Source organism: Mustela erminea, chromosome 6 (genome assembly GCF_009829155.1).
Source record: "Mustela erminea isolate mMusErm1 chromosome 6, mMusErm1.Pri, whole genome shotgun sequence".
Classification (NCBI taxonomy): Eukaryota; Metazoa; Chordata; class Mammalia; order Carnivora; family Mustelidae; genus Mustela; species Mustela erminea.
This window is the reverse complement of record NC_045619.1, coordinates 100,609,669-100,622,554: the sequence shown is the minus strand read 5'-3', so window position 1 is coordinate 100,622,554 and position 12,886 is coordinate 100,609,669. Positions and strand designations below refer to the sequence as shown.

The 12,886-nt window shown below is 43.8% G+C and overlaps 1 protein-coding gene across 5 annotated transcripts in view; it reads left to right on the top strand.

Annotated features, from left to right (window-relative positions):
* The window catches only part of SLC2A3 (solute carrier family 2 member 3), an 88,962-nt gene extending 78,018 nt beyond the window's left edge, over positions 1-10,944 (top strand). For 2 of the 5 annotated variants that reach the window (XM_032348875.1, XM_032348878.1), the window contains 7 exons: positions 1,653-1,893; positions 2,387-2,549; positions 3,081-3,268; positions 6,201-6,305; positions 6,897-6,998; positions 7,445-7,648; positions 9,218-10,944. In XM_032348875.1, the coding sequence (XP_032204766.1) occupies positions 1,653-1,893; positions 2,387-2,549; positions 3,081-3,268; positions 6,201-6,305; positions 6,897-6,998; positions 7,445-7,648; positions 9,218-9,433 (1,219 nt within the window). In that variant the 3' untranslated portion in view covers positions 9,434-10,944. Of the gene's footprint in view, positions 1-2; positions 1,496-1,652; positions 1,894-2,386; positions 2,550-3,080; positions 3,269-6,200; positions 6,306-6,896; positions 6,999-7,444; positions 7,649-9,217 lie in introns of those variants that run through there. The other 3 variants (XM_032348874.1, XM_032348876.1, XM_032348877.1) reach the window with 2 other exon arrangements.
* Positions 10,945-12,886: the final 1,942 nt, after the last annotated feature.

Below are 12,886 nucleotides of genomic sequence, written 5' to 3'. Positions count from 1 at the left end.
GGAAGGGGGCTCTTCCGGTTGCATTGAGAACAGTTACTGAGAATTAGGATGGGGAGGTGATGATGCATTTGAATGCGAGCATCCCAGATTCCCATGGAGGCAAATAGAGGATAGGCCTGCTGGCACTGAGTAGGACTGCTTGCAGCTCTGCTGCCCATCAAGAGATTAGCCTTTGCAATCCAGCTGAAGCTAATTCAGTACTCTCTGATAAAGTACACTGTGAATTTCCCAGAAACCTACTTGATTTAAAAGATCAGAAGTTGTTTGCTTTTCTTAGAAAATTTGGGATTTCATGCAGGTGTTTACAAAGCAGGATTGGGAGGAAACGCTTTATAATCCTTGGCCTGTGGCAGATGTGGATAATGGCCAAATAACTGACATATTTTTCCCCCAAAAAGAAAATTGAATCTCCTCATTCTCTGCTGACTTAGTAAAATGTCTTAGCGGAACACTTTCAATAATGATTGCTGAAGAAACCATTTCATTTGCTAATTAGACGTTCCTGGAAACATGGAATTCAATGTCTAAAAAAACTTAAAGCAGCCCATTTTATTTGATAACACTTGGGGTTTGTTGTGTTTGTATTTTTGAGGCCACCATGTGATTACTAAAGGCATTGAAATTTTAATGTGGCTCTCCCATAACTCAGTGATATTTTCCTATCATTATTAGCAAAAGAACCTAATAAAGGAAGTAAGGAAACTGGGAAAGGAATGCAGAGAAAGGTAAAAGTGAGGATGAGGGATAAAACTTTTCTCTTAACAGTAGGTTCTCTCCTTTGGCCGCACATTTAGGATCTCCCAGGGAGCTTTTAAAAGTACCAGTGTTTGAGAACTCCTGGGTAATTCCAACAGGCCACACAAGGGCAGAAGCCCTGAAGTCTCTTCAAGCATCTGTAATAATTTTCAGCGTTAAGCTCTTACTTCTGACTTTCTCTAGTTGTTTCAGTGGTTTCGCCTCCCACACCTAACACAGATGCAGTAATTTATTATTTTATACTGGCTATCAGTACTTACTGTAAATGGCCTCACCATAGACCAGCCGAGAACCAGAGAGCTGAAGCGGTCTGCTTTCTGTGCATGGACAAACTTGTCGAAAGTCTGTCTCTATTAGTGTGTTGGTGGCACCTAAGTAGCTGTTTTGTTAGCAGCTAACAAAATCGAGTAAGAAGCATAACAAGAGCACACTGGTCCAGAAATTGCAAGAGTGTGTTTGTAGACCAGCTGCATCAGAATTGCCCAGGGCAGTGGTTCTCAGACCTTTGCGAGACTCAACACCTGGATGACTTCTGGGAACAAGGTTGCTGGGCTCAGTTCCAAAGTCAGACCTAATGATGTAGTAAATTGAGGTGGGGTGGGACAGTTTTAATTTCTTGCAGATTCCTAGCTGATGCAGTTAGTTTGTGGGCAACTTTGAGAACTACTGGCCTTTGTGCTTGCTAGAATCCTGGCTGCCACTGGGGATTAAAACAATCTGAAACAAACAAGTTCTCTAGGTGAGTTTTTCGGTGGACCTAGGTGTAAGAACCATTGATCTTATCTCAACTAGAATGTTTGATAACAGACTGGAGGAGGGTAGAGAGATAAGGAAAGAGAAGATCCCGCTGGGCCTATTTTGCTGACTTCTCTTGTCTTCTTCGGTTAACCTTTCAGGCGCAATTCAATGCTGATTGTCAACCTCCTGGCCGTTGCTGGCGGCTGCCTTATGGGGTTCTGCAAAATTGCCAAGTCGGTTGAAATGCTGATCCTGGGCCGGTTAGTTATTGGCCTCTTCTGTGGACTCTGCACAGGTTTTGTGCCCATGTACATTGGTGAGGTCTCTCCGACTGCCCTTCGGGGGGCTTTCGGTACACTCAACCAGCTGGGCATCGTCATCGGAATCCTGGTGGCTCAGGTACTTCAGAACTCCTACTTAATACGTGTTAGTTTCTTGGCTCATAAAATGAGTTAACATAGATAAAGCTCTCAGGAATCTCTGGCATATGTAAGTTTCAGGTGTTCCTATTACCGTAACTCACAGATAGCTAAAGAAGCAGGCAGCATAGAGAAAGAAGAAACAGAATTTATCTTTTCCTTTGGTAAGAGAATGGATGATTTTCTGAAATTTTTTTAAGTTTATCTTTTTTAAGATTCAGTTTTTGAGAGGGGGAGAGCGAGCATGACCGCTCACAAGAGCAGGGGAGGAAGGCTAGAGGTGGAGGGAGAAGCACACTTAACCCACTCGAATGCAGACTCGATCCCATGACGCTGGGATCATGACCTGAACCAACTAGCAGATAACGTAACTTGACTTGAGCCGCCCAGGCGCCCTGAATTATTTTTATGATTGACTTGCGGGTTATATAAGGTATGAGTCTTACAAAGTATCATCTGTATCTGTTTTCTAGATCTTTGGTCTGAAAGTCATCATGGGGACGGAAGAACTTTGGCCCCTGCTTTTGGGCTTCACCATCATTCCAGCTGTCCTGCAAAGTGCAGCCCTTCCGTTTTGCCCCGAGAGTCCTAGATTTCTGCTCATCAACAGAAGGGAAGAGGAGAGTGCTAAGGAGAGTGAGTATCCTTCACACCTTTGCTGTAGGAATTTTGGGGTTGTGGTTTTATTTTAGGATGAGGGTATTGGATCTGTGTTTTTTTTTTTTTTTTTTAAAGACTTTATTTATTTATTTGGCAGACAGAGTTCACAAGTAGGCAGAGAGGCAGGCAGAGAGAGAGGAGGAAGCAGGCTCCCTGCTGAGCAGAGAGCCCGACGCGGGGCTCGATCCCAGGACCCTGAGATCATGACCTGAGCCGAAAGCAGAGGCTTTAACCCACTGAGCCACCCAGGCGCCCCTGGATCTGTGTTTTGTCCACTCCTTTTCCTTGCTCCTCTGGACCCAAGTGGAGACTTTCCTGATTGCTCTGGAGTCAGAAACTTTGCACCCCTTAAAGAGTGAAGTGAGAAGGAGGTTAGGATTAGGGCAGAGATACTAATAGATGAGCCATTATCTGGGGCTCATTCCAGTGTGACTTCTTCCCAGCTGAGTTACAGGGGAAATGAAGTCGAGATGGCACCTTATCTTTATCCTTTGTCTGTCTGACCAGTCCTCCAACGATTGTGGGGCACCCAGGACGTGAGTCAGGACATCCAGGAGATGAAAGATGAGAGCGCGAGGATGGCACAAGAGAAGCAACCCACGGTGTTGGAGCTTTTCCGATCGCGCAGCTACCAGCAGCCCATCATGATTTCCATCATGCTCCAGCTGTCCCAGCAGCTATCTGGAATCAATGCTGTGAGTAGCTGCTCTGTCCCTGGCTGTCCCACACATGCTTCCACTTGCTGGAGGGGCCAAGCGAGGGTGGCTGCTCATCTCCTTACTACCTACAGAGTCCCCACAATTCTTACATACAGCAGCCATTTACCAAAATGTTGGTTATCCAGGTTTTGACTTGTTTTATTTTTTCCTTTTTTTTTTTTAAGTTTATTTACATAATCTCTATACCCACCCTGGGGCTAGAACTCAGGGCCCCGAGATCAAGAGTCATATGCCTTACCGAGGGTACTAGTCAGGTGCCCCTGTTTTTATTTCTTTAAAATTTCATCTGCAGTACATGTTTTCCATGTGGGGAAATAAGTAAATAATAAAACAAAAAATTCATCACCTTTAGTCTTGGAACTTGTTAATACTCTTAATTCTCTTTCAAACTTTGTTAAAATATTTACCTACTTTTAATTAATCCTCTTTTTCGACCATTTATTCTTTATTTCTAGTTGTCTTTTACTCTGATCAATCCTGTCTGATGTCATCAATGATAAGGCAGGCCATGCAACTGGAGCAGCTGCAAGAATTTACGCTCTGTGGCTTTTCTCCAGGACTTTACAGTCTTAAAAAAAAATCACTCTAAAGCCCTGGGGAAGAAGTAGGAAATAAATACAAAAGATCTGGGGGCACACTAGGAACTGAGAGCTGACCTTACTATTCTCTCTGAATATAGTGACTCAGTTCAAAGTGGGGAGCAAAATGGAAGGTAGTATTTGGCAGGTATCTTGAATTCTGCAGATAACTAACGACCTTCTAGTTCTTGGGTTCTAATAGTGGTAAGAGGATACTCCCATACCTTCTATCTATTCATTCGCAGATAGTTTTTGGATATGAAGCACAGCCTTGTTCTGATTCTGCCCAGAGGGTTTCTCATCACGTAATTCTTGAATCAATACCATTAGATCATTCTGTAGCAAAGCATTTTGCAAAACACACTTACTTGATACTCAAAATAGCAAGTTGGTCCTTGGCCTTTTTTTCTCCCTTACATACAAGGAGATTACTTGTATTTGAAATAGCAGTGCTTTTCATGAAGGATTAGAGGCTATTACATCAGAAACTAGGAGAAAAAGTAGTTTTAAAAACAACCTCTGAGATGATTTGATGGATCCCAGTTTCAAATTTTGTCATTTTTAAAAATCACTATGACCAGGGCGCCTGGGTGGCTCAGGTCATGATTTCAGGGTCCTGGAATGGAGCCCTGCTTCTGACTCTCTGCTCAACGGGGAGCCTGCTTCCCCCCCCCCTGCTTCTTTGCCTACTTATGATCTCTTCTCTCTGTCAGATAAATAAAATCTTAATAAAAAATAAATAAAGGGGGACGCCTGGGTGGCTCAGTTGGTTGGGAGGCTGCCTTCGGCTCAGGTCATGATCCCAGCATCCTGGGATCGAGTCCCACATCGGGCTCCTTGCTCGGCAGGGAGCCTGCTTCTCCCTCTGCCTGCCTCTCTGTCTGCCTGTGCTCACTCGCTCTCTCTCCCTCTATCCCTGACAAATAAATAAATAAATCTAAATAAATGAATGAATAAATAAAGGGACGCCTGGGTGGCTCAGTTGGTTGGACGACTGCCTTCTGCTCAGGTCATGATCCCGGAGTCCCGGGATCGAGTCCCGGGATCGAGTCCCGCATCGGGCTCCCAGCTCCACGGGGAGTCTGCTTCTCTCTCTGACCTTCTCCTTACTCATGTTCTCTCTCACTGACTGTCCGTCAAATAAATAAATATAATCTTTTTAAAAAATATAAATAAAATAAATAAAAATAAAAATTTGGGGGGGGTGCCTGGCTGACTCACTCGATACAGTGTGTGACTCTTGATATTGGGGCATTGGGTGTAGGGATTACTTTAAAAATCTTATTTTTTTAAGATTTTAATTTTGATTTTTTTTCACTTGACACAACACGAATAGGGAGTATTCCCTCTTTTACTGTGTTTTTGTCAAGTAAATAAATCTTTAAAAAAACAATTAAACATAGTTTCTATCCAAGGTTGTAGGTGTTTGAAGAGTTCTTGAGAAGGTAAGTCCCAGTGTAAACACATATTCATCACAAAGTCTGATGACAATACGGGTATAAGGGGCAAACACTCCAGATGGAAGTAAACTCCTGACCCAAACCTGAAGAACTGAACCTTAGCCGATCTAGATCTGTTCCCGTGTTCCCTGGAGGTCTGAGTTCAGTATTTGGACATCTCAAATTTTAACTATGGTAGCTGTAGCAACCCTACATTTCAGCAGGCTGACCAGCAAATAATAAACAGTATAAACTGTAGCTTACTTAATACTAAGTAAATGTTAAATTAAAATGGTAGTTGGTGTCATTTCTTCAAACACTTGGAAAGGACCTATGGTTAGGGGTCAGCCGAGGTTCTGTTCCTATTTTCACGAGCAGGCTGAGGTTACTCCCAGTTGCTTCGCTGTCAGAATAGGATATCTGTGTGCCAGTCACTGTTCAAGGGTTAGAGGAATTGTCTGTTGAAGAAGCTAAATTGAGGAACTTGCTGCTGGCTGGCTTTGTCGGAAGATCATGCTACTTTGGTCTTGGGGTCTTGAGTTCCAATGCCATGTTGGGTGTAGAGGTTATTTAAAAAAACAAAACAAAACAAAAAAGCCTTTAAAACAAAACAAAAAAGCTTAACCAATAGTTGTTAAGGAGGAGACTTCAGTGAGCAGGAGGAGTAAACATTGAAGAAGAAAATGGAAACAAGTAGCTGGAATTGAGAACCAAGAAGAGAAGAGAGATAAGATATAGAAGACGATTTCTTTGTAGAAAAGACACTGAGTGAACCAAAAAGCCCAGAAAGGACTCCTTAACCTCCTGGGACTTGGGTTTATTTTTCTGAGGGTTTTCTTAACTGCTGTGCACAGCTGTGGTTTCACAGTTGTATCTTTTGTTTTCTATCAGGTCTTCTATTATTCAACAGGAATCTTTGAGGACGCAGGTGTTAAGGAGCCCATCTATGCCACCATTGGCGCGGGTGTAGTTAATACCATCTTCACCGTTGTCTCTGTAAGTTGGTTGGTGTGAAAGTTTGGGGGTGGGGGGAGGGCCATTCTTACGATACACGTTCAAAGTTGGGTTTCTTGTCCTGCCATCTCCCTCCTTCCTACCATCATTTAAACAATAAACCTTTGTGTTACTTCGTTCTTCTCTGGGGAAGAAGAGCTGTTGAATGATGGGTATAAAAGTCTTCACTCACTTCAAGCAAATAAGAAGTAGGTGAGAAAGAGGGAGGTATTAAAGGGATTCTGTAGGATGCTTTAAACTCGGAACTAAAACGGGAAGTGTGGGGTTGCCTGCATGGCTCAGTTGGTTAAGTGACTGCCTTTGGCTCAGGTCATGATCCCGGAGTCCTGGGATCGAGTTCCGCATGGGGTGCGTAACTCAGCGGGGAGCCTGCTTCTCCCTCTCTCCTTTTCTGGTCTCATGCTGTTTCTCTCCCTCTCTCTTTCTCAAATAAATAAATAAAATCTTAAGTAAATAAACAGGGAAGTATGACTCTAACAAATATCCCGCTATTGGTAAGGCAGATTCAGGTAGTTGGTAACAGTGTTTTCCTGAAAGGGAAAGCAGAAATTTTACGTTCTGTTCTTCTCTTAGCTGTTTCTGGTGGAAAGGGCAGGGAGGAGGACTCTGCATATGATCGGCCTCGGAGGGATGGCTGTTTGTTCCATCTTTATGACCATCTCCTTGTTGTTGAAGGTGAGTACTCTTTGAGTGAAGGAGAGGGAGGGGATGGGAAGAGAAGGTTATAGATGACTCTGACAACGGGTAGGAAGGGGAGGTCGGAGATCCATAAAGTCACGTGTTTTACAAAAAGTGAATCATCAGAGATGGGTAGTGAAACTGCTACGATTCTGTATATACATTCTACATAACACAGGCTTGTAATTTAATTCTTCATGTAATGTTGAGGTAATTTTTCCCATTTTACGGGTGATGAGATGATCTTAGTGCAGAATAACACATGTGAGCACAAGGCTAGGATTCAGAAACCCAGCCTTTTGAGCCTTAAGTCAAATAACTCCATTGTACCCCAGGACAGAGGGAGCTTTTCATTATCAGTCAGTCCTCATCTCGGGGAGGCTAGATGCTATCCAGGCTGAGCTGTCTTTACTACTAACTTTCTTTGTTCCTTCCTCATTTAGGATGACTATAATTGGATGAGCTTTGTTTGTATCGGGGCTATCTTGGTCTTTGTGGCCTTCTTTGAAATTGGCCCGGGCCCCATTCCCTGGTTTATCGTGGCCGAACTCTTCAGCCAAGGACCCCGCCCAGCTGCAATGGCAGTGGCTGGTTGTTCCAACTGGACCTCCAACTTTCTCGTTGGGCTACTCTTCCCTTCAGCTGCAGTAAGTAAATTACAAACAAACTCAACCAAGCCCATCTCGAAATCAGCTCACTAAAGCCAACACATTTAAAATCTGGCAACTGACGCCGCAGAGGATTAGATACTGAATGTTTCATGTTTTGGTGTTTTGTTTTGTTTTTTAAAATTTTATTTAAGATACTATTTTTTTATTTGTCAGAGTAACAGGCAGAGGGAGGAGCAGGCTCCCTGTGGGACTCGATCCCAGGACCGGGGGATCATAACCTGAACTGAAGGCAGACGCTTAACCAACTGAGCCACCCAGGTGTCCCTAGATTTTATTTAGAGAGTGAGATTGTGGGAAGGGGAGGAGCAGAGGAAGAGGGAGAGAATGAATCTCAAGCAGACACTGCACACTAATAAGCTTTGTGCCTGACCTGGGGCTTGATTTCCTGACCCTGAGATCAGGACCTGAGCGAATAATAGAGGTGAGACACTCAACCAACTAAACCACCCAGGCGCCCCAGATGAGTGTTTTAAGCCAGATTTTCTTCTCATTTTCAAGAGCATATAGAAAAAGAAGGAATGGGGGCACCTGGTGGCTCAGTGGGTTAAGCCGCTGCCTTCGGCTCAGGTCATGTCTCAGAGTCCTGGGATAGAGTGCCACATCGGGCTCTCTGCTCAGCTGGGACCCTGCTTCCCTTCCTTTCTCTCTGCCTGCCTCTCTGTCTACTTGTGATCTCTCTCTGTCAAATAAATAAATAAAATCTTTAAAAAAAAAAAAAAGAGAGAGAAAAAGAAGGAATGGTAGCAAAAAAAAGGTTGAAGCAGGAGGGCAAAACTGGGAAACTGGGGACCTCTGTGTTTTAAAGTGAACTCTACCCGCCATCATGGGGCTCAAATTCAAGACATGGAGATCAAGAGTCACGTGTTCTACTGACTGAGCCAGCCAGGTGCCCCCGAACTGGACACTTTTATTTATTTTAATTTAAAAAATCTCTACACCCGGCTTGGGGCTCGAACTCAATATGAGCCCAAGATCCAGTCGCGCACTCGACCAACTGCGGCTGTCGGGGGTCCCAGTACTGGGAAATTTAAAAAGACCACTGGTCTGGGGTGATTACAGGAATAGTTCTGTCTAGGTACAGTGATCATGATCAGTCTCAAAGGATTCCAGAACAACACTTAAATACACAGTTAAGCATCTGCCTTCAACTCAGGCCATGATCCCAGAGCTGGGATCTAACCCTGTATCAGGCTCCTTGGTCAGTGGGGAGCCGCCGCCTCTTCCTACCTGCTGTCCCCTGCCTGTGCAGACACTCTGTTTCTCTCTCCTCTTTCTGACAAATAAAACCTTTTTTTAAAAATGTCCTGGAACACTCAATAGGTATTTGGGAGCAGATCGGGATCTTTAATGAATGGGAAAAGGAATGACACAGGATTAGAGATACAATAAGTGAGCAGTGGCATTTAAAGACACAAAGAAGACGCCGTGTTCTTGTTAAATGCGGAAGGCTTGTGCCTTGAAGCCTCCTAGAAATGGATGGGAAGGAGAGGTTGGGCAATGACCAGAATTTACACTGACACTCTTTTTTCGGTGTCTTTTCACTAGTTCTATCTAGGAGCCTATGTTTTTATCATCTTCACTGGCTTCCTCATTATCTTCTTGGTCTTCACCTTCTTCAAAGTCCCTGAGACCCGTGGCAGGACTTTTGAGGAAATCACACGAGCCTTCGAAGGGCAGGCACGGGAGGCTAACAGAGCTGAGAAGGGCCCCATCGTGGAGATGAACAGCATCCAGCCCGTGAAGGAGACTGCCACCGTCTAAGCCATGCCTCCTTCCCGCCTCCCTCCCAACACGGAAAAGCCACCTCTCCCCCAGATGAGGGAGAGACCGCATCAGGTTGTAACCCAGGACTGTTTCTGAATGCTGCTACTTGATTCCTTTCTCTTCCCACACACTCCATGAGCACTCAGAGGAACCCAGTGCTGGAGCTAGTATCTTCAGTGGCTTTTGAAACATTTCATTTCTTGGACATTCTCTTCTGTTGAGGAGAGACCAAGTGAACCTACCTTCATTTCAGGAGGAACTGGCCGCTTGCCATATGACAACATTGCCAGCTCTTCCTCCCTTGGGTTCTAATAGGGCCTCGCGAGGGCCAGTAGGGGAGTAAGAGTGAGGTGCAGTTTCCCTGACCCCAGACTTTCAGGAAGCAGATGTACATGAGTGTGGAGGGCAGAAAGGGATTAAATAAGAGCACCTTCCTTGCTTCCATACAGCTCTGCAGAGCAAATTAACTTGAGTTTATTTATTTAATCTTCTGGTTTTATTGCATAAATATTTATTTTTTTAAGTGTAAAATAATTTTACCAAATAATGAAAACATAAGGAAATAGAGGATAGAGGGAGGCGCTTGAGGAGAGGTTATAGGGTAGAAGATGTGATGCTGGCGAGAGAGGTCGAGATGCAATAAGGGCAGATTCAGGGAGAAGCATAACGTGTTCTCAGAGGGTACGTGATGTGGTGTGTGAAGTCTGCACGTTGCCTCTTAACCTTCAGGTGGAAAGTTTAATTTCTCAGAAAAGTCATGTGCCTGTATTAAGAAGCTAGTGGTTACCTTTTGAACTTCTTTCTTTGTTTAAAATTATATGTAGTAATTACTTGAAACCTAAGGTTATTATTAAGATGGGCATTATAGCTAATGGTGGTGGGTGGGTTCTAACTTTTCTTGGAGTCCAGAGAAGGGAAGGTTATTTCTAGAAATCTTTCTCTCTTCACTGGACAAAACTACTTCCCCTTGTTGCAGACTGATGGGGGTGGGGGGTGTTTTAAGTATTCCTAACACCCGCCTGGTAGGAGAACCTTCCAAATGAAAAGCCCAAAATAGTGGATCTTGGTGGAGGTTCTGTATTTCTCCATTTTGTTCTTTAGGAGATTTTAGTTGTTGATTTTTAACTATATTTAAGCCATAGCTTTAAAAGAATTCAGAGGAGAATGTTCATAAACTAACTTGGAACTTGTAACCTCAGCTCTGGGAGAGGATTTTTCCTGAACGATAATTAACTAGTTGAAGTATACTGCTTTAGGGTCGTCGCATGCTTGTTCTGTTACCATATTTGCATAGTATGACGGCAAGTGCCCGTAGGGGACCATACATTTGGGGTAGTATGAGTAAATGTGCAGCATAGCCCACACTTGAGAGAGTATGAATGTATGTGCACTGTCACTTTGCTCTGGGTGGGAGTAGATGACTGGTAACTTGTGTCCTCTGTTCCTACAGCCCCCCTTTGAATAAAAGGTGTTCAAACTCATCTCCATATATATATATATATATATATGTATATGTATATATGTGTGTGTATATATATATATATATATATATATATATATATATATATATATAAAAAACACTGCCTTTGCTGGGTAGAATTTGTATCTACAGTTTTCTTCCAGACTTCAGAGTTCAGGCTCATCTGGCTAATTTTCCTTGTCGGGCAGTTGGGGGAGAACTCCTTAAATGTTGAGATGGAGGGTGGTGGAGGACTCTGCCTCCCTCTCTACCCAGACAGTGGCAGTAGGAAAGGAAAGTGTGAGATAGAACATACGACCTCTTGGAGGGAGTGGGAGGAGAGAGGGAGCCTTTCTTTTAAGGGGGAAAGAAACAAAGTGAAGACTTCTAACTGCGGAGCATTTTAGAGTCAGACAAGGTGGAGGGAGGGATGTACGCTCGCCACAGGTCATGGACACCTCTACAAATCATCTAGGTTCCCAGTATTTTTATAAATGGAGATTGGGCCCCATGACACCTTACTCTGTCTTCCCTCTTTCATATGTTGCTTGATCACCCTTCTCTCCTTGGTGCTTAAAATATTTCAGACCCTTTAGCCAAACCCTTGCCTTCGACAGTATTTTAGTCACCAGTTCTCACTGTTACCCCTGGTCACAGCCTATGGAAAAGAAACTCACAGAGCTTATATGGAATGGGGCGTGGTTGACCAGGTGACTTTAACCGCCCCTCTGCTTCTGAATACTCAACAGTGGGTTGGCAGTAACGCTGTGTGGAAGTTTTCTCATTTCTCGGTGACCGGATTGTGAATATTTCCAAATGGATTTTCTATTATTAATGTTACTGTGGTTCTTTGTTTTGAAATAAAAACTCTGAATGTACATATGACATCACATGCTTTTTTTATTCTGCTTTGGTTTCAACAAAATCAGCTTTAGTTTACATTTCTTAACTTCCATTTATTTATTTATAAAGATTTTGTTTATTTATTTGACAGACAGAGATCACAAGTAGGCAGAGAGGCAGGCAGAGAGCCGGATGCGGGGCTCGATCCCAGGACCCTGGGATCATGACCTGAGCCAAAGGCAGAGGCTTTAATCCACTGAGCCACCCATGTGCCCCTTAACTTTAGACAAGGAAACACACCCACTTGCACTTACTAACACCTTCATGCCTTCATTTATGGACTGACATTCTGACATTCCCTTCCCTACATTCCCTATCCTTACTAAAGTTACCTGAATGCCTACTTTTTTACTTCTGTTTGGCCCAGGCATGAGCTCTGTCAAGCCTTCCTACTGGCAACGGTAATCATGACACTGGTATTCTGTTAGGAGGAAGGAGGGGCGCCTGGGTGGCTCAGTGGGTTGGGCCGCTGCCTTCGGCTCGGGTCATGATCTCAGGATCCTGGGATCGAGTCCCGCATCGGGCTCTCTACTCAGCAGGGAGCCTGCTTCCTCCTCTCTCTCTGCCTGCCTCTCTGCCTACTTGTGGTCTCTCTGTCAAATAAATAAATAAAATCTTTAAAAAAAAAAAAAAAAAGGAAGGAGAATGAAACCCTGAATGTCCTGAAAGAGCTTGGGGATTGCACCATATTCTCCATGATTGTGGGACTATCAGGTCCCTTTTTCCATTTTTGCGCGCTCTCAATCCATTTTCCAATAACCAGAGTAACCAAAAAGATTGTGTCACTCCTCTGCTTAAAGCCTGATTACATCTTGTCACACTTAAAGTGGCATCCAGACTCCCTTACTATGACCTGTGAATTTGGTGACCATACGTCCTAGCTGACTCCTGTTACCCTGGAGTAATACTTAGAGTATATACCGCTTCCATTCACTATCAAAACCCCCCTAAAAATATCTTAGGGTTACTCTACCTAAAACGTTTCCTTAACTTCATCTCTTGTTTCTCTGCTTACAGAAGTCTAGCTCCGCTGAGCCTTCTAATTCTCAAATACTTCGAGTTCATTATTAGTAGGTGCTTTGCACTTG